This window comes from Lonchura striata, chromosome 17 (assembly GCF_046129695.1).
Source record: "Lonchura striata isolate bLonStr1 chromosome 17, bLonStr1.mat, whole genome shotgun sequence".
NCBI classification, from domain to species: domain Eukaryota; kingdom Metazoa; phylum Chordata; class Aves; order Passeriformes; family Estrildidae; genus Lonchura; species Lonchura striata.
Genome location: NC_134619.1, coordinates 14,670,166 through 14,690,654, shown reverse-complemented (window position 1 = coordinate 14,690,654; position 20,489 = coordinate 14,670,166). Strand labels below are relative to the sequence as shown.

The following is a 20,489-nucleotide window of genomic DNA, read 5'->3' as shown; positions in this document are numbered from 1 at the left end:
ACCTGTTTTCATGAATTAGATAGCAATTTTATTTCATTCTTTTAAACAGTGAATTTTTTTTTTAATCACATGTGTACAAGTATGGTTGAAATAATATTATAGAGGATGGAGTAGATTGCTTGTTCACCGTTTTAATGCAGCAGTATTACTTCTTAAGGCTATGGTCTGAAAATACCTTAAAAGGTATCAATTCATGTAAGCCACAGATAAAACAGGAATACTGGAGTAGGACAAGGCATGATGTAGTGCAGTACAAGGAAATAGTCAGTCTTAAGTTGATTCTCAGAATTTCATATGGCTTGAATCATGTGTTCCACTTCCTTTCCCCAAGCCTGTCCTCTGATCTGGTTCAAAGTTCAAGATTGTTGTGCCCTGTAGAACTGTCTGGGAAGGAGCATGGTTGCCCTTTAATGCTTCAATTAGGCAACAGGAAGAGAGAATTTGTTGAACTAAAGACAGTGTTGATACATGACCAAATATAAATTATTAATCCATATGCAAAGCTAGAAGATTTCTGTTCATCTGGGACAGCCTGTAGCAGGATCACTGGAAGGGGGAAAAAACATAATCGGCATGCATCGTCTTCCCTGTCCCTTCCCAGTGAAGTAAAGCCTGATCACAAAAGGGGAAGGACATGGAGTAGCCTTAGCAATATCAGCAGCAATGATTAGTGCAAACAAACTGTGTCTGTTTTGAATGAGACTCTTCTGTGAAAGAATAGAGTTTGCACATACAAGTGTTGAGCTGTCTGCCATTTTCTTTGCTTGTGACTCCCATTCTTTCTGCAGTGACCCAAGTAGGTTTTATGCAGTACTGCACAAGCTGGTAGGGACCCAGCCTACTGCTGGGAGCAAAGGAACAGCAAATGTCTTTTGCCATTGCATGGTGAAGAATGGATTTCTTGCCCTGTCCTGTTCACATTGTACACCTTCACCAGTTCAGGTGCCTATTAAGTTTTAATCTGTGGGTTGTAATAGAGTGTGTACTTTTATCAATTGAAAAACAGGACAAAGATGCAGGGGAGGGTGGCTTTTAGACTACAGTGAGTTGATTTTCCTGTCATTCTGTTTATTCTAGAATATTGTGAGTGATGCTAAGCCTAAGGAAAGAGGTAATGAAATTCCATCATCTCCTGAAAACCAGGAGAAATTTAAAGAGCAGAGGAAAACAACAGGTAATGCAAAGAAAGACGAAAATGAAAAGACATTAAAGACTGAGAAACGAGTTAAACAACCTGATAAAGAGGGAAAATTTATAGTCATCTCAGAAAAAGGCAAGATCTCAGAAAAGAATATATCTAAGAATGGAAAAGAAGATAAAGAGAATATATCAGAGAATGATATGGAATATTCAGTAGATACGCAAGTTGAGAAGAAGCCTGAGAATGACAAGGTAAAGAGTCCACAGGAAAATGTGAAAGAAACTAAGCGAAAGCGTGGCAGACCACCAGTAACACCTCCCACGGGTATGTAGCCAAGCTTAAATGTTTAGGTGTGTACCAGAACACTTTTAAACTTACCTAAAGGAATAAGAAGTATCTTGTTCCTTCACAGCCTAAATCTCTAGAAACCCTTAAAAAAAATACAAGTTAATCTTTGTTCAGGACAGCCAAGAACATACTGAAGTTTGGAGCCTTGGTGGTTTGGCCAGAGATTGGTTTTAGGCAACTAAACATCATGTAATATAAAGCATACCTGTAGTAGGATTAAATACTACTATATGGGTTTTAGAAGGCTGGATGAAGCTGTATTTATGCAAGTCCAGTATTTTAGATTGTGAGGCTTGGGAATTTGTGTTAAAGTGTTTCACAGCTTTGTATTCAATAGATTTTTCTTCTGTTACCTAAATATGTAGAGCCAAGTTCTCAGACGCTGCAGCCCATTACTTTGGAGTTAAGACGTCGGAAAATACCTAAAGGAGGTGATGTTCCACTGAAGCGTCCCAGGATTGAAAAAACATTGTGTGAGTTTTTTGATATTCAGTTCTCACACTATGTGTGTTTGTATAAATATAAAAGTTCTTCAAGCTTAATGGGTGGGGTGGAATAAAATGGCTGTGGTATTAATCTTGAACTGTGATAGATGCATTGACTGAAATAAAGCAGCTGTTTTTCATAAATTTGCCATTCATATGTGGCATCATCAATCTGAATTCCTCCCTAAATCTCGGAAGTTGGTTTTGGATAAAGGAGGCATAAGTTGTGAGCCTTGATGCAAAAGTTCATAGATATATGGGTGGCAGTGATTATATTGCCTCCAATATATAGAAGGCTATAGAAGCCTTAGGAGCTGTAGAAAACTCTTCAGTTACTAGATGGAGAATTTTAAAAGCAAGGGCACTTTAATACTACGTAAATATTTATGCCACTGCAGTTAAATAGCTTCTACTTTATCTTTGTGTGCTTTGTGTGGAGGCTAAAGAACTTGAGTGTGCTGATGAGGAAAGAAAATTGTATTCTCTTAATAGTGTCATGTCCATGGAGGTGGAGATCTAAAGAAAGCTCTTTCCTTTCCTTAATACCACAGTCTTAAACTTCAGTGTGTGTAGGTTATCCTGCTCAGTAACAGCTTTTTGTGTGTCTGAGTTGTCTCATCTAACTCTTGATATTATTTATGTCCATGGAACAGCTTGTTTAGACCGACTCCACTATAATGTAATGAACACAACCCCACTGCTCTGCAGTATGCTTCTTTGTGCATTTTACTCAGTGGAATTTTTTTTCGCAGTAAGAAAACTAGTAAGATACTGATCTGTAGTCATACATCAAATCTGTTACTGGATGAAAAATGTTGAGAGCTTTTGCTGTATTTTTATGCTTATTTGTAACTTCTTGTAGCTTTTACACAGGCCTAATTTTCCAGGTGTTTTAGCTTTTGGTGTTAGCCTTAATCCTTAAAACACACACTTTCAAGGCAGTCACCAGGGAGGAAAGAACGTGAAAGTTTGCTTGTGATCTGTTTGTACTCCTGTAACTGCATAGTTCCATTAAATACAACTGTTCCAGCTCAGGAAAAATTTAAGAACTCTTCAGATAATGCTGAGAGAGACCAGATCAGGAGGCGATCTTCAAGACTCTCATCCAGTATTAGCCATGAGATTTTAAATGCAGATCTTGTCACAACTTCCACGGAAATTCAGACTTGGAAAGATGCAGTACATAACCAAAATGAATCTGAGAAGGGTAAGTGCCTTCACAGTGTACCCCGGGTTTTTGTAATGAGGTGGTGGTAGTTGTTGTAAACTGTTTTCAGTTGCTTAACCTGCAGGCTCCATATCTGCCATTAAAACCTGTTTGCATCAGCAGTGTAGGGAAAACTCATGGGAAGTTTCTATTGCTCTGCTGCCCTGATTGCTTTTGGCTTTTCATTCCCTTTCTTTTAGTAATTCCCTTTTTCTGTCAGCATTTCCCTTGGGTGATGGGAGCTCTTCCAGCAAAGGAGAGCTCCATAGGCTAAAAATATCCAAGGAAATAGTTTGGTTTGGGGTTTTTTGATTGATTGGTTTTCTTCTGTAGGGAATACAGGTTCTGGTTGTGGAAATGAGATAATTTCAAAGTTTTAACACTTTGAGATTCTAGGAGTAACAGCCCTAGTACACCACTCTTACATTTCTTACAGTTTAATCCTGTTGTTGCTTTTATACTTAGCAGGGTTGAGATAACACTTTTCTGCCATGTGCTTTACTGCCTTTCCGTTTTGAGGGAGCTCTTGTAGTGGTTTGAGATCCGTCCTATCTTGAGTGTTTCTAAGCAGCTGGTGTAAATTTAAAGGGGTGCTACAAGTTGTGTTGCAAAAATTTATGTGACCAAGAGCAAGCAGTCAAGAGCATGGATGGGTATTTTTCTCCATTATAATGTGGTGAGGATTCCCCCTCCTCCCCCACCTCCAGTGTTCTGAAGTATGCTTTTGTATGCATTTTACTCAGGGGAAATTTTTTGCTCATTCTAGTCCAGTTAGAAATTGCTGTTGAATCTGACCAAAGTTTGGGTGAACAAGGATCACCTGGAAACACATTGCATAGCACAGCACTCAGTACAGATGCCAGTTTACAGCAAGAAAAAGCTGAAGACACTGAGTCTTCCTCTGTTCCTGTCAGAACTCAAGAACCTTCTGCTGCTACAGGTTTGGATTTTTCATATTTAATGTTGATGCATTTCTTAAGGCAGTTGACACCAGGTGTTTTGTACTTGTGCAAGTGTTAAAATTGAGCATTTTTGCAATGTAGCCTTGGTAAAAAACTCAGTTTTAATCTTATGCTTTTGAGTTGGACAGCAACCTTAAAAGTGGAAATTTTAATTTTTAAATGAGTGGGTGTAATATTTTCAGCATGATGATGAAGTTAACAAATTATTGTTTTCACTGCTTGGAATTCTGGATTAAAATGAACTTAACACCATAAAAAAGGTCAGGTTCTTTTCTCCTTAATGTGCTGCATGTGGTAATATTACTGTTACTGCTGTTTGCCTTTTTATATCCTTATGTTTAGACTTGGAGACTTTAGTGCAAATTTATGAAATAGTTCAAACATTTCAGTGTCTATCTTCATATATTTACTCTATTTTCTCTTAGCTGGGGAGTGTTCTTACCTTGCCTTTTCAAATTCAAATTTCCTGTGCAGATAGTAGACTGTCAAAACATGGTGCTATCCTGTGATTATTCTCATAACTTTAATCTTTGGATCTACAGCTAACTGGGGAAATTTGAAGTACATATTTCCTAGTTTATGCTCTATTAAACAAGTTTAAGTGTAACAGAGCACTTAGAGATTTATGGTTTCTCAGCATTGCTGGAGTAATCTCTGTGTGTTGTTTGCTGGTTATTTTAAATTTACCTCTTGTTTGTACTTATCTTCTCTCACTTACTTGCGTGTAACTGTTCTCTCATGTCCTCTCCCTTTCCACTAATGGGTACCCTCAGTGCTGGAAGTAACTGACCTCTTCCCTTACTTAGGTTGGATGTGTAAAAGAAAATTTACACATTTTCATTTACACTATTTAGAAATACAAGCTCTTTTGTTGTTGGTCTCCTTCAGCTATTGCTGAGCATCTGTAATTTGGGTTTAAACTCGGGAGAATTCCAGTGGAATGTGTAATACTTGTGTGTGTTGTGTCATTCACATTAATGGAATGTGTGGGATGTGGCCTGAGCTTGCTTCATTGGATACAAGCAGCAAAGCTGTGGGAACGGGGCTTGGCTAGCACCTGCCCAAAGACTCTGATAGAATTTGTGCACTCTTGTTCCTGGCTCTTCTGTCAGGACTTGAGCAAGCTAAATTAAAATTAATTTGGAAATATTCACTTATGTTGAATTCTGACCTGAAGTACAACACTGTTTTTTACATGAAAATCCATACTTCTGAATGTGGATTTTATTTAATTGAAAGTTGTTTCAGTTAACATTAGAAATCAGACATGCATCTCAGTGGAAATCCAAATGTGGCAAGCAGGTGTTTTTATTGTAGAGCACTCTTAAGGATTGGTGATAAAGCTATGCAGGGTCTTGGGAGTAAATACTGTCACCTGAAATCCAAGTGCAAAAATCTACATTTCCATACCAACCAACATTAAAAATGTTACTAACAAGCAGTTCTAGACAAAGGTTTTAAAATCCATATATTCTATCAAAGGTAAATCCTTTGTAGTTAAAAGTGGATCTGTGTTTCCTTCTTTGTGCTCTTTGTCGTGGGATTGTACTGGTACACCCCAGTGCTGATGAGCTGCCTGATGGGGGAACAGCAGAGCATGGTATTTTACCTGGTAGTGGTTCATGTGTGTAGCATCATGACAGTGCCAGGTGCCTCTAGGTGAGATCTGAAAATGCCTCTGAAAATCACCAGTGTCTTCTGCTCTGTGGAGGGGTAGAAATGTTGCAGAGTCCAGGCATGCTGTCCTAAAAATAGCTGGTGTTGGAGACTGGGAGCTGAATTAAATAATTTATGGATGATTATCAAGGGGGCAGATAGGCTCCAGATGAAATAACTGTGTGTAAGACAGTTATGTTCATTAGTCTGCCACGTGTTTTAAAGAGATCTGGGGCTTGGGCAGGGGTGTACAGAGTACATTGGTGAAGAGTAGGTGGTGTGTATGGGAGAAGAGGGTATCTGCTGCATGTGAGTTTCCCACAAAGTACAGCGTGGAAGTTAGTCATTGGTAGCTTTCCATATGTAGAACAAAGGCAGTATTGTAACCCAGTATTACCATTATTATTTGTCTGTAGACTTCAGTTCTAGTCACTTAGTGAGAATTAATTATCTTCTTGTGGGAGAATGCTTTAAAAAACCTGTTTCTCAGTGCGATTTGTTAGTGTCATTTTGACATTGTTGAGTAGTACATTCTGGTAGTACGAATTTTATCTTGCATGATATATAGGATGATATATAGGAAGAACGTTATTTTTATAGCATTTGAATATCAGGAATTTTTAAGGACATTAGCATTCCTTTTAAAGGGTGTTTTTCTAGTCACTGGTTGGTAGATGATTCAAAATTAATAGTGGTTGCAGACATTTATAACAGCACAGTCTGGAGTCTTCGTATGACTGAGATGTTTTAAAATGTAACATGTTCTGAAAGGGCAATATAGCATTGCTTGTCAAAAATGAAGTTCCTTTTTAAAACATTTCAACAAAATTCTGAATAATTACATGTATTGAAAGATCAGAATCCTGTTCTGCTGGCTTTCGGCACCTCTAGTGACAAGGGACCAGAAGTGGTGATCAGAATTTGGCTAAATCAAGCTATCTTTCCAGAAAACATGTGACAGTCTGTTGGCAAATTTTTGCAACCAATTAAAGCTTTGCATACATTCTAAAACAGAAGCATTTCATAGCTGTTTAAGTTTACGCTTAAAAATTCCTTTAAATTTAAAGGTGTGCTGCCTTTGCTTTGCATACATCTGCTATCAAGTTTGTGGTTGTATTTGCTAGCACTCTTGAAATTACTTATTTATTTGCATAGACATGCATCAGGGATTCTGTTTGCCTTATACTTACACCTGCTTTTCTGATTTTGTTCTGTTAGCTTTGTGTTTCAGTTAAGGAGAAGCATAAGACCTTTTCATCAGTTTGAAAGAGCTGCTATTTCTCCTGCAGCTCACCTCAGTAGGCTTTAATTGCTTAACAGTAGTGTGAAAGTTGTATTTTTGAGCCTAACAGTATATGGTAGGTAAATAAGTCCATCCTTCCTTGCTCTCTTAAAGCTCCCTAGGGTGGGACACCACAATCTGGTCGCAGTGTTTCAGTTACAAGTCAAAGTGGAGGTAAAGCCTTCACATCCTCCCCACCTGGCCCTTCCCAAGGATATGTTGAGGTGTGAGTGGTGCACTGCAAGGCTTATGCTTTACTGCCCAGTACAGACTGCTTTTCTTGGTACCAATTTATTTCCAGCACAGGGGGAAACTGGTGAGTGGAGTGCCATAGGAAATACTATCTTGAATAATTCTTGCAATGCTAAGTAATGTTACAGCTCAAAACCCCACAAGTTTATAAATATTTAATGATCAGTGATTATTATTGGTGCTGTTATGTATTTCTTACACCAGGCATTTCCTTCTGTGGTTTTTGGATGCATTGGAAATTCTTGGATGCTGTCCTTACCTAAATCAGCTTGAGAAGAGCAATTAAGCAAGATGGTTTTTGTTTCACAACTGACATATTGAAAGAGAAAGGGTTTTTGAAAATAAAGGAAGAAATGTAGTTTGAGAGCTGAAATGATGAAACACTTGGTGAGCTCAGGAAAAACAACACAAGATTTCAGGAGAAATAAGTTGAATTAAATAAGTAATTAGTGAGGACACTGGCCCAGTGGTGTGAAATGGTCCAAAGCAGTGTGAAAACTGTCAGCTCAAGCTTGTTTGTTACCATGACCTATCATGAAGATAATGTGCCAGAGAACATGAGTTTTAGAGAATTTCAATGTGTTTGATTTAACAGCAAGTGAAGAAATAATTTGATGTTTACTTAGTATTTCTTTGGAGATCAGGAAATAGAAAGTGAAGGTCTCCTCATTTTTTATCCAGCAATTGGTGTGTGGAATTCTAATGGCTCAAAACTGCAGTAAAGCCATCTTTAAATAGGGGAAAATGGGAATAGTTCTGTGCACTGCTGGCTTCTTGGATTGTTTACCAGGGTGTTGCAGGAGATGCCACAGGATGGCCGACCTTCAAGGTACCATGCTGCTGCCAAATATTCCTGTCCCAGCAGGAATTATGTCAAAGAGAGAACTGATGATAGTGTAAAAACACCTCTGGTGGATTTGGAAGCTTCACACTGTGTATTTTACAGTGAACTTACTGCTGAACATGGTCAAAGCTTGACCCTTGGATAATTCAACCCAGTGGAAAGTGGGAAGGGTTGCTGATGAGAGCACTGAAGGAATGTTTTTCTCTGTAGTGAAACTTAAAGGACACACTGATGTTTGATCATGAGTGTCTGTGCTTAATGTTGTAGTGGCTGACTGAAAAGCAGATGAGGAGTTTGAATTTTGATTGTAATCATGGGAGAAATAGCAAGTGTCATATTTACCATTTATTTTCCTCTGTACTCACAGAAAATACCCACCAAGCTCCTCTGCAAAGTGAAGGGCCTGAAAATCTGAAGACAATACACCAAACTTGTTTTTCTAAAAACCAATTTTAGTGTCATATGTTGTGAGCAAAAATTCTGTGTGTAAGGATGGTAGCTGCCCCTTTAGGTGTTGGTGTAGGATGTAATTTTTAGTGTACAGAGCAAGGGCTCTCCAGAGGCTCCCCTGCGTGGCAGAGTTGGTTGTCAGTTTCCTACTGTGCCTGGGTGAAAGGGAGTTCTGTTGTGCTACTTGTAAAGAAGGAAAATGTAGTGATGGGAATGACTGAAGCTTTTTTTCAATTTTTGGGATTGTCTGTATTTTTATTACTCTGAATGCATTCCTTTTGCACATTGCAGTAAGTTTTTTGTCTGCTTCCTTTCCCTTTGTCCCATGTCTTTGTTATCCCTTTTTCTAACTTCACCTAATGCAGTCCTTTTCTGACCTGTAGCCGATCAGTTAGAAGCCATTCCCTATATCTTCTCCAGAATCTGTCCAGCTCAGTGGAGGGGAAGTGCTCTGAGCTTGGATGCGGGGCCTCATTCTGACAGTTGTGTGATGGTGTAATAGTTTCCCTTGTCATCTTTGTAATGTTTTTTTGTTAAGTTTTTGGACCCCATTACTCCCTACCGCTGCAGTTGTTTTCCAGCTTCATGTTTGTTATTACATAGTAGCAACTTCTCAGCATCTGTAGTCCCAAATGCTGGTTTTTTTCCTTTACAGTCAAGACAACCCTTCTGTGTTTGCTTTCACCAAACCCACAGGCCATTGCACTGAGCTTTCCTGGAATATTTTTTCATTCTTCCTGAATGCAGTTTTTGATGGCCTGCAGTATATTTTGATTTTGGTATTGGCAAACTTCATCATTCTGCAAGTGTGAGTCTGGCTTTGCTGCAGTTTTATTGATGTTCTTAATGTCTCTCTGCCACAGTGTCTTCCTCCTGGTCATTACCACTGTGAAACACCCAAAACTAGTGTCTTTCTTTGTACTATTTCGTACTTCAGTTTCATTGCATTTTCTTTCTTTTAACCAGCTTGGTGTTACATATGACTTAATCTTTCCCTATGCATTAGGGTGCAACTACTTGTATTTATTCTGTGTTAAAGATTTGTTTGTCCACGGTACTTAAAGTCTGGATGTGCCTCAGATATGGCTGTCTCAGATGCTTCTCTGCACTGTGACAACCTTTAAGTGTACTGCTCAGTAACACCATTTTTGTTACTGCATGCTAAAATCTTGGAAACTACCTGTGCAGTGTTTTTACTCCAGGATCATGTTGACACTGCCTTTAACACTCCTTCTGTTCAAAGCAGAAAATCTGCACTTAGAGAAAATCTAAATCTTGTTCATAATGTTTCTGTGTACTTTGGTCTCTTCCTTACAACTACTTCTAATACAGTGTCTTAATTTTCATTCATGTGCTGCATCCCTTCAGTTTTTGTCAATGTTGCTAGGTTTGGGTCTTGCAGTTAAACACTGCGTTCTTAATCCTGCAAGTCGAAAACTGTTGTAAAGATGGAAATAGCACTTCAATACTGGCAAAGCAAATTGAAAAATTGTATTTGGAAGGTGTTTGTTTGTTTTGGGGGTTTGCTTGGTTTTTTTTTTTGTTTTTTTTTTTTTTTTGTTTTTTTTTTTTTTTTTTTTGTTTTGTTTTGTTTTGTTTTGTTTTTATAATATCTCTTCTAGCTGTCTTCTAGCTGGAGAGGGATTATTTGATGCTATGTGTATTAGTGGTGGATAATTGCGTTGATCCATTTAGATCTGTTTCTTCATTTTTACCTCTCATGTGTTGTATTGAGTACAGATACTTGTGACAGTAATCTGATTTAGTTGAAAAGATTTCTTTAGTATGTTTCTTAGAAAAAAAAAATAAATAAAAGTTCCTGAAATTCATGATAGCTACAGCCCTGGGTTGCACAGCAGTGCTCTGTGGAATAGGTGCCTTAAAATGTTCTTACATTTGATTCTTTAGACTTTCCTTACTTTTTTGAGAAACTAAGTAAGTGTAGCTCATAGGGAACATTTTGTAACAGATGCAAGCAATTTTGTTTTTCATTACTGCTTAAAAATTGAAATAAATTTCAATTTTACTTTTAAAATTTTCTGACATACTGTTTTTATTGTCTTTGGAAGTAAACAGGCTTTGGTGGTAGAACTGTACACCCAGAAAGCAGGTAGAAAAATAATTGTAAACAGAGAAGCAAAACTGTTTTCTTGCTTTCACCAAAGATGTGAATAGTTGCAAACAAATAACCTTTAGTGTTTGGATTTAGGGATGTAATCTCTGTGTGATTCAGTCTTTCATCTTTAGGAGCACCAAACAGTGATATCAGCTGTTTGGGCAAGGACTTGGGGAAGCAAAATATTTTAACTTACTCATAAAAAGCAGTGGCATCATGACAACCAGTTTTTATGAGCAGTGTAGGGTAGACTTTTCCCTTTAAAGTTACTAATCTTAAAGGCAGATAAGGCATTACATTTTATTTCTAGCATTTCATAGCTAATATGTGTGAATGCATGCTTCTTTTTGCAGTTTAAGTTTAGGAAACCATTTGGTAAATATAGCATATGCATGGGGCAATTTATCTGTTTTGTTCTTACAGTAACAAAACCTTGTAGGAGAACAGATTTTCTTGCATCAAAAAAAGCTGCAACTGTTGACCAAGATCACAAGTTTAGATGCAAGTTCTTGGACTGTTCAAAATCCTTCCGCAAATCCAAGTTATTGCATTATCACATGAAATACTTTCATGGAGTGGAGAAGGCTTCAGAATCACAGCAGAACCCTGTAAAAAGAAATATTCAAACCAGAGCTTCTTTGGCTTCTGAAAAAGCTAATCAAGAAAGGTCAAAAAGAGGACGGACCACAGCTGGTTCACTGTGTAAGTATGTTGTTCATCTCTTTCTTTTTTTAAACAGCAGCAGGCAGGACAGACAGAAAATACCAGAATTCAATTTTCTTTTGGGCTGAAGGAGTCTCTTTCAGGGCTGTGTCTTAGCATGTTTCTGTGTGGAGAAGAAGCATAATACATATGTACATCATATTGTAGAAAGGTATGAAAATGTTTCTTCTTCTAGAATTCAAGATCATTTTCTGGTAAAGATCCCACTGTGCAGCTTCTCGTATTTTTCTGTAGCAGCCCACTTGTGTATTAAACATCTGTTCACTTTTAAAAACCCCAGTTCCCTGAGTTTCTGACTTGGTTTTTATTTTTCTCCTGGCTTACAAATAATATTGGTGGAGACCTCTGTCTTTTTCTGTGTTAGGGATCAGTTTGGATACCTCTAGTTCTCTCCTATTCCTTCTTTATCTTTAGATTTTGACTTTACTTATCTGTACTTTACTGCCTTCAAACACATACCTGTCTGGAAATCCAGTACCAGTTTCTGCAGTATTTACTCTTCTATGTAATGAAAAATCCTAGTATTTAACAAATGCAGTTGCTTCAGCTGTGCTTGAAAAAGATCTTCACACAACAGATGGTCAGTGGAAGGGGATTAAAACTTATTGGTTAGCCAAAAAAAGGAGTAAGTTTTAACTGCTTTGCAATTTGCAAAATCACGTTCACTTCTACTTCACCCTCATTCTCTGAAGCAGTCTCTGCCTGTCATGACATCAGAGTGGCAGTCTAGGTCTAGTGTGAACTGCAGTAGTTGTTGATAACCTGTCCAGACTTGGTGCCCATGGACTGATGTCTCTGTGTACTGCAAGTCCATAAAACTAGTCATGTCTTCTGTCTTTTCATTGAGCCTTTTTTATAAAATCCACCTTTCTCCTTGCTGAATTTCCTGACGTCTTTTGTCTTTGCTGTTGATCTTTCATTAATAATGTTACTTAAGAATTACAAAGTATTCCAACTTGCTCACAGAGTTCCAGCTCACTACAGCAGGATATATCCTACCTTACATTGCTTCGTGGCTGCTTTTCTTAAGAGAGTCCAGAAAATGAGTTTTCATTTGAGGTGCTACTCCTTGTTCCTAACAAGATAAGTGTGACTTCAGGTGCTGTAACTACATGTATACCCCGAATATTTCTGTATCTTTAAATAATGCAAAGGCATAAGCTTGGATTAGGTAGGAAAAGAGTTCTCTTTAGATGCATTAGGATGTAATGATTTGCATGTATATTTTACTTTGCATGCAGCTTAATTGAACCCAAGTATTGCCTGGAGGAATGTACCTGAGATAGGCATGGTGTGAAGAATGGCTGCTGACAGCTGCAAGTTGATTGAAGGAGGCTTTGTGCATGTCATGGACTTTTCAATAACCAGACTTCTGTTTGGCTCTTTTGAACTGTGTAATTTTTTTTTTTATTTGAGAAGTTGTTTTGTCACGATTGTCTTGCATGCACTGCCTAGTGACTCAAGATCTTGTCCCTTCCATTTATGCTTGCATCCAAGTGCATGCAGTCAGATGCACCATCATCACTGGCAGGTAATTCCTTGTGGAGCTGAGATGTAACTGTATTTGCTTATTTTAAGCCTCCACCCCTCTAATTCCCCATTTGTGGAAGGATATTTCTTACCTGGATTGTTTCCATGGTGTATTCCGTAGCAGCTCTCTGCACAGAGTGCCTGGGGTGTGCTCACAGCTGCTGAACATTGCATCAAGGTGAAGGGAGGGCTGTAAAGTTCTCATGTCATCTTCACAGTTGAACCCTGCTGTTGGTGGAGCTATAGTACATTTTTTCTTGATAAGGAAAAACAATGTCATTATGTATTAGTTATATGTCTGATATTAGGTGCTATTGTTTTCTAACTCAGTGTATTCTTAATGTCCCTAATTTTTGTATGGTGGTGCTACACAGTTGAAAGCAGACTTAATGACATTCATGAGCTCTTACTTTGAAGTTGTATTTGAAGTTCTGTTCTTCTGTCTTAATGGCATGTATAGAAAGCCCATCTTCTAGGCAAGACTTTCTGTCTACTGAGCACTTATGCCACCTTTTCAAAAGGCTTTTCAGGAGGTACTGCTTAGAGTGAAAGCTTTTGAATCCATAATTCAGTCTGGTACTCGGTGGGTATACTTTTCATCTTTAAGATCCTTTTGTGAGAAAAAATTCTCCTGTTTGAAAAGAATATATTTAAATAATTTTACCTTTTGATACAAATGTCCTTTTCTTGTATTTCACTATTATTAGGTAGATTTTAGTGCTTAAGAAAAGGTGACAATTTCTAACAGATAAAACTTGCAGCAATTATGATTTTGCTATTCCATAAACTTGAAGATGCTCTTGCTTTAGGAGCTTTGTCACACTTATCTCACAAGTTTTATTCTAGACTCCTGGAACTCCTTACTCTTTCAGCTACACAGAAAATAAATCATGGGGGTTGTCTGGTGATTTCAAGTGAAAATACTGCTTCTAAAGTTGTAGAAAAATGTGCAATATCCAGAGCTGTAGCAAAACCTTTTCTTTGCAGTGCTTAAAATTTTAACACATAGAATAGAAGATGGATGTAAGTGGTCTTCAGTGACCATGTTGTGAGATTTGGGAAAGAACAGTTCAAATATAGTTGCTTTGCAGTGGAGTGGAGAGTCCAAAATTAAAATTTCTAATATGTAAATTATGCCTTTTGACATTGCAATCAAAGCTTGAGTGAGCTGGAAAGGTTAATGTGGGACTGATTTGAGCTGTCTCCCCCTCATTCCAAAGGATCTTGCCTTTGCAGTGTCAAACTTGACAGATAGGTCTTTAAATTCTGTAGTTGCTCTGAACAGAGAAGAAAGGAACTGCCATTGCCTGCAGCTTGTATTTTGCATATGCTTTACAGAATATCCCTGAACAGAATGACTACGACTTCGTGGCTACTGGATATGGTCAGGCAATACCCTTCTTCAATTTATCAGGAAGTAGTATGAGATCATTATGGTGAAGCAGCTCTTCCCCCGAGTGCATGTTACAGTACTTGAGTTGCTGCTGCTTTGGTCTTCAGGAAAGAATTATCCTTGCATAGAATAAGGCAGCTGATGCAGTGTGTGTCCCCAGGCTAGAGGAGATGCAGGTATACCTGCCCTCAGCTCTCAGGTTACATTACACCTCAGGTGCATTGCAGAGCCACCTGCAGGCTTCTGTTAGGAGAATCAAGATCTGTACAAAATATGTGTGGATGTATAAGCCTAAAAGAGGCTTTCTGAGTCTGGGCTGCAGATTACTTCAGTGTTGGTCTTAGATGAAAGAGTTGCTTAGATTTTGTGCTAGTTCAAACCGAGATGCAAACGGAATAATTTATTGGGAATTAAATGTGGTACAGTATCTGTGATAGTTTGTCAGTTAGCTACTTATTGATTGCTGTAATAAAAAAAAATTGAGTACAGATGCACAGAACATTCTTAGTTGGAAAGGATCCACACGAATCATCGAGTCCAACTCTTAAGTAGAACTGGATTCTGTGCCCATATGCATTAACCTTAAGACAGGTTTCTTTCTTTGTGGTCCCTTCTCTTTTGCTGCAGAACCCCTTAGTTTACTATTGAAGTACATCATCCTATACTGTGACTTGTGCCCTGGTGACACTGTAAACCATTTTCTCTGAAGGTACCAGTTTTCTCTTTCAGATATGTCTGTCTGTCCATGTTATTTTGTATAAAGTGCTTGAAAAAGGTTTTTTTTAATAAAGATTGTTGTTTCCTGACCTATAAAAATGTTTTTTTTCCTGACTTACACCACTCCAAGGGCATTAGGCATAGAATAGTTTCTTTGTTACCTATAAGTCCCAATTTTGACATCTTGACTTGGAGTTTTTCTGTATTGGTGACTTTCATCTTTTTAGTGATGTGTGTCCTCACCATACCCTGGTGAAGCTCTGTACTTGCTGGATGTTGGAGATTTCTCAGGAGACACAAACCTCATGAACAAGCAGGGGAGTTGATAACGGAATTGCCATCTGAGGTGATGGGTGTGCTCTTAATGTTCTTTTAATAACTACTTAGTACTGGTGTCAACACAATTGTATTGACAGTGACTTCATGAGTTGATATGCATTGACTCCAAGGATATAGTTTAGCTCCTCTCAGGAGTTTTGGTAATAGGCTAACTCAGTTTTGGGACTTCAAAAGCAACTGTACAGTATTAGGCTTTGATTTAGAGTGTGGGTGTAGTACAGTAGTCTCAGTCTGGCAAGTTGTTGCCACTCTTGGCTCTCCTGTGTTCCTTGCCATGAGGAAGAAAATAAAGGAACAGATCTGCAATTCTTAGTTTGGCTACTGTAAAAAATCTGTCCCTAGTGTGGAAAAAGTAGGGAAGGAAAAAAACATTTTGTCAGTATGTTTAAATTTTTTTACATAACCTCATTTTTAGAAAATTCTGCCTACTCAGTTAATTACAGTATATCTTGTTAGTGTATAAACTAACAGGATATAAACATGAAATAATTCTTAACATGAGTAAACAAAATAGGTATTTTGTCCATACTTGTGTTACTGATGAGAGCTGAATTGTGTGTGGGTGGGGTCGGCAAACTTGTTTTGCCATCTTAAAACATCTCAGGCATCTGGTTGTTTCTAACAGCTGTTCACAGGCAAACCTCTGGTCTGTTGTGTAGTGGTTGTCAGATGAATCCTTTGGGAAATTTTCCTGTTTCCTCTTGATTCTGGCTGATGTCTCTTTGCTAGGCAGTGAGTGTGCATGGTGAACTACAAATGTGGTTTTTTTTTCCTTGGAGCCAGGGAAGATCTGCATAAACACCCTCTGTGTTTGCAGAATTGCTGGTTGTATTTGGCTTATTAAGACAGTAATGCATTTGGCTTCCGGGGGGTGGCTGTAAGTCAAGATGAAACATGGTCTTTCAGTTCTTGAAAATACCACTGGAAGTTCCCAGCAAATGATCTCACAGGTGTGGATGGTAACTTTGCCTGATTCACATATGTAGGAAAGCAGTCTCTGCTTCATGTGAATGTTATCTTCTTAGCTGGGGTCCTATATCAGAGTTCGAAGGGATAGAAAGCTACAGCCTTGTCTGTCACTGAACCTCAGTGTGTTTAGTAGTAAGTTTTCTAAAGCTCTGTCTATTTAGTTTCTGCATGGTTGAGGTAATTTCATAACTCAGGTCTGTATGTGTTAGTTTCTAAGATCCTTCACAGGTTCTGGGTCAGCTCTTCATATGACAGGGGATGCTTCTTCCAGGCTTAGGGGAGAGAGGTCTGAAAGAACTCCATGGAAGAAGGCTGGAGGCAGTTAATCAGCAATCCTGTTCGTCTCCAGTATCTTGTGAACATACCTCCTGTTCCTGTTAGTGGTATTCAGTGTCATCTGAGCTGGAAATTAATCTGCTCTGATGTTTAATCACAACATTACTGTTCAACAGCAATGAAAGTGTCACTGCTCAGGGTGTCAGGAGGCTTTTTGTGCCTTTTGTGGTTTCCCTGAGTTGGGACACATGTGTATGTGTCTTCATGGGGCCTGCACAAGCAGCTCTAGGAAACACATAGGGATCCCTTGTGTACTCCTCGTAGGAATCTCTGTGAGCATGGTCCTGCTATCACTGCAGTCTTACAGCCCAAACTGTGACTGGGTGGAGGCAGAAGAGGGTTAATGTTGGCTTGGGGAGACAAGAGATTGGAAACAGGTGGCACACTCTGGTTCTAATGCAGAAAATCCAAATGTGAAAAATGTGCAAGTTTTAAAGCCACATGCCTAAATATAAGGTGTTAGTTGTGTTTGTTATGAATAATTGTTCTTTATTCTTTAGGGAATGGTTTTATAAACTAACCTGAGTTATACTTCCAAATGGAGAGAAAAAAAGGACACTTTGGTATGGAAGGCTTGTAAGTTTGCATCTCCATGGCCTCAGTTTTAATATTTGCTGTCCCAAAAGTTCAGGATAAATTTCCAGGTTTTTAATCTCATTATCTCAAATTTATTCACAGATTCTAAAATGTATTTTAGACTGTTCAGCAATCTTGTAGATCCTCTAAATTTTCTTTTCAATGGAACGAAGATGTTTGAAAACCTAGCATCTTTGTATCAGTTACTGAAAAAAAAAAAATGCACCCAGTGTATGATAGAGTGCCATGACTCCTCCCCCAGGACAATGTTAGAGTTAACTGAGAAATCTTACAGAAATATATTAAACCTGTATGTCATAAAAGACAGGATGGCAAAAATATCTTTGAAATTAAGTCTCACAAAGCTGCAAAAACCCAGTGGACATGAAATACAATTCTATTCCACCAAGAGCCTGTGTGTATCTTTGTCAGCCCACAGGAAACTAAGAGGCCTTGTGCTCTTGTAGACTGCTAGGATCAAGGTGTCTATGGTGTTCTTAAATGTTAATTCATGAGATTGAGTTGAGCTATTGGGAGAAGGGAAAGTAAGGAGGCCTAAATGAAGGCTGTCAGGTGTGTACAGATTTTTGTATTGTAATTTTGAGTTTCACTAGTGTGGTGTTCTGTAAATATTTTGGAACATTATCACAGAGTAGTAGATAGTCAGGAAAGCTGCAGAAAAGATTGTTTGTGTGACTTTTCACCCTATGAAATAGACTGTTTGCATTTCTTAAACTTTGTTAGGGTACTGGTGTTCCCAAAGAGACTATGTACTACCTGAATCTTATTTCTCAACTACTGTGTACTATGGGAAAAACTTCTCCTCTGAAACTTTTTTTTTTTGTTTTTGTCATCTGAACTGATGATATCTTGACCCCTAGTCATGGAAGTCCTCAGAGGAACAGGAAGTCAAAATAAACCTGACTTAAAAACAGACAAGTAAATAAAGACAGCGCCAAAAAACCCAACTGGACAAAAAAATTACCCAAAAAAATGCCTATCTGGACAAAAGGCATCTTTTAGAGAGTCTTGTGTGGTAATTGGGTTTTGGTTTAATTTCTAGTTTTTGTGGCTGCTGTAGAGCACTAGAGCATGTGACTAGAATATAAATTTGGTTGTGGAAATAATTACAAGTCGCTTTTCTTTTTTGTTTGGAATTTTTTTTTTCCTTTAAGTTCCAACTTCCTAGAGAGAGAGGACCAGGGAAAATGTCATCCAGTTTCTGCATCTTGGAGTTTCTTTTGCCTGAAGAGATCCACGTGATTCTGAGAATGCTAGCAATGACATTTCTTAATGTGCCTTGTTATTTCTTCAACTTTAAATGTTGATCATGGCAGGGTGCTTGATCCAGTTTCTTCTTTTAAGTGTGCCCTCCGGGACTCTTTCCCTTCCCTTTTCAGTCACTCTCAGGTTCTGCTCACAATTTTTTTATTAAAGGTGTCTAAGTGTGGCATGTTAATCTTCAGATTAGAAAGAAGTTGCCTTATCCTCTGAACTTTTGAGATGCATATGATAATAGAACTGGACAATTTTGATAAATGCCAGCAGCTTGTCAGTTTGGCTACTGGGTCTCATTGACCAGGATACTTGATGTAATACTCCAGAATGGCAACTGATATTGTTTAGTCTGCTGTCCTATCTGCCATGCAACTTAGCTTTTATCACCTTCACTGCTCTTTTTCTGTGTCCAGGAGTCTTTCGGGAGGAGTTGCTACTTGCAGTTAGGAGGATGAAACTGTTCAACTTAATTTAAATAAAAAATGTAATCTCATATGAAACCATGTCTGCATCTTAAGATTTTTATGACTTTCAGGCAATGGTTCTGAATTCTTGCATCTCACTCTTGATTGAAACATTGTTGTTTCAGTGCTATATATTTAAAAAACTTATTCCTTATGTGCAGAGCTGCTTTGTGCCACTTCTATGTGTGTTACAAAGTATACTTTCAAGAACTGGCTGTGGTTCCACTAAATAAAGCTACTGGGCACTTTTCCTCTTGGAGTAACTAATAAAAATTACCTAGCTTATATCACTGCCGAACTGAAGTGTTTGTCTTTTCAACTTTTCTCAAAAAAAGAATCAATTTTTTTCTGGAAGAATAGAAATTTGGGGAACGCATGGACATCCCGTGTTTATTTTTGAAAGAAAAGCCCATCAGCAAGTCCAGCAAAAGCATTGGAGGTTTTAGCTTTTTAGTCAGGGCTAGGATTGAGTTGAGCAATGTCTGATCAGAAACATTCTGTATGGTCTGCCAGAGCTGCTGCTGCTGCTGAAATAGACTGACTTTGGAAAGTATTTAAAGCATGGACTTGGTCTTTGTTCTATTTGTAGATGCTCCTCTACACATAACCCTCAGGAGTACCCCATATAGAGATGAAAAAGTAGAAAAGAGACGAACTTCACCTCCTGTAAGTGCACTGTATAGTCACCGACACTCTATTAGAGACCAAACCAGGAACCACATAGCAAGAGCACTGCGGAGACCTCGGGAAAGAGAAAGAGCTCAACATGGTACGGCTTTTGGTTTAACATGGAAAGTTAAACATGAAAAGTTAACTGGAAAGGAAAAAGTCTTTAGAAAGTTTTAAACATTGTAAGGAACTGATAATATTCTGTGTACCTTTGTTATAGATGAGTAAATGGTTGGCTCTCACAATTAAGGGGTAAACATTATATGGCCAAAGAAGTTTTATAAATGTATAGTTATGGTACTGCAATGTGCTCCCCCCAGTATGTGTTGTCATGGGATGGTCTTGGTAATCCAGGGATTTGGGAAGGTTGGCTTGTTACTACGGCAGCATCTGACCTCCAATCAGAATGTGAGAAAGGGACTTTTACCACTGGACAGCAAGGAAGCAGTTAACTGACAAGGCTCTAGGAGGGGCTAGAGATGTAAAAGGTGGAAGCATCCAACTTGATGATGGTGGACAGCCAGCACTAGGACACTTCCTAGGTCTGCTTTTCCTTATTTAGTCCTTTTGTTGTATTTTTGTTAAGGTTTAATAAGCCCATTTTTTAAAGTGAGCAGTTGTTTCTCAAACCTTCATTCTGAGAGAATAATTTTGTATAAATGTATGGCATAAAATGTAAGCAGTCTTTTTTCACTGTCATTTTGTAAGTTTTCATGCTATCTGCACTGGGGTTTATTCTTCCCAGTCAGCTG

The 20,489-nt window shown here is 38.3% G+C and overlaps 1 protein-coding gene across 8 annotated transcripts in view; it reads left to right on the top strand.

Moving 5' to 3' along the window:
- Nucleotides 1-20,489, top strand: part of PHF20 (PHD finger protein 20) — a 68,833-nt gene that overhangs the window by 26,041 nt on the left and 22,303 nt on the right. For 7 of the 8 annotated variants that reach the window (XM_021536648.3, XM_021536647.3, XM_021536652.3 and 4 more), the window contains 6 exons: nt 1,078-1,465; nt 1,855-1,962; nt 3,005-3,181; nt 3,948-4,121; nt 11,167-11,445; nt 19,658-19,837. In XM_021536648.3, coding sequence (XP_021392323.1) covers nt 1,078-1,465; nt 1,855-1,962; nt 3,005-3,181; nt 3,948-4,121; nt 11,167-11,445; nt 19,658-19,837 — 1,306 coding nt within the window. The remainder of the gene's footprint in view (nt 1-1,077; nt 1,466-1,854; nt 1,963-3,004; nt 3,182-3,947; nt 4,122-11,166; nt 11,446-19,657; nt 19,838-20,489) is intronic. The other variant, XM_021536655.3, reaches the window with a different exon arrangement.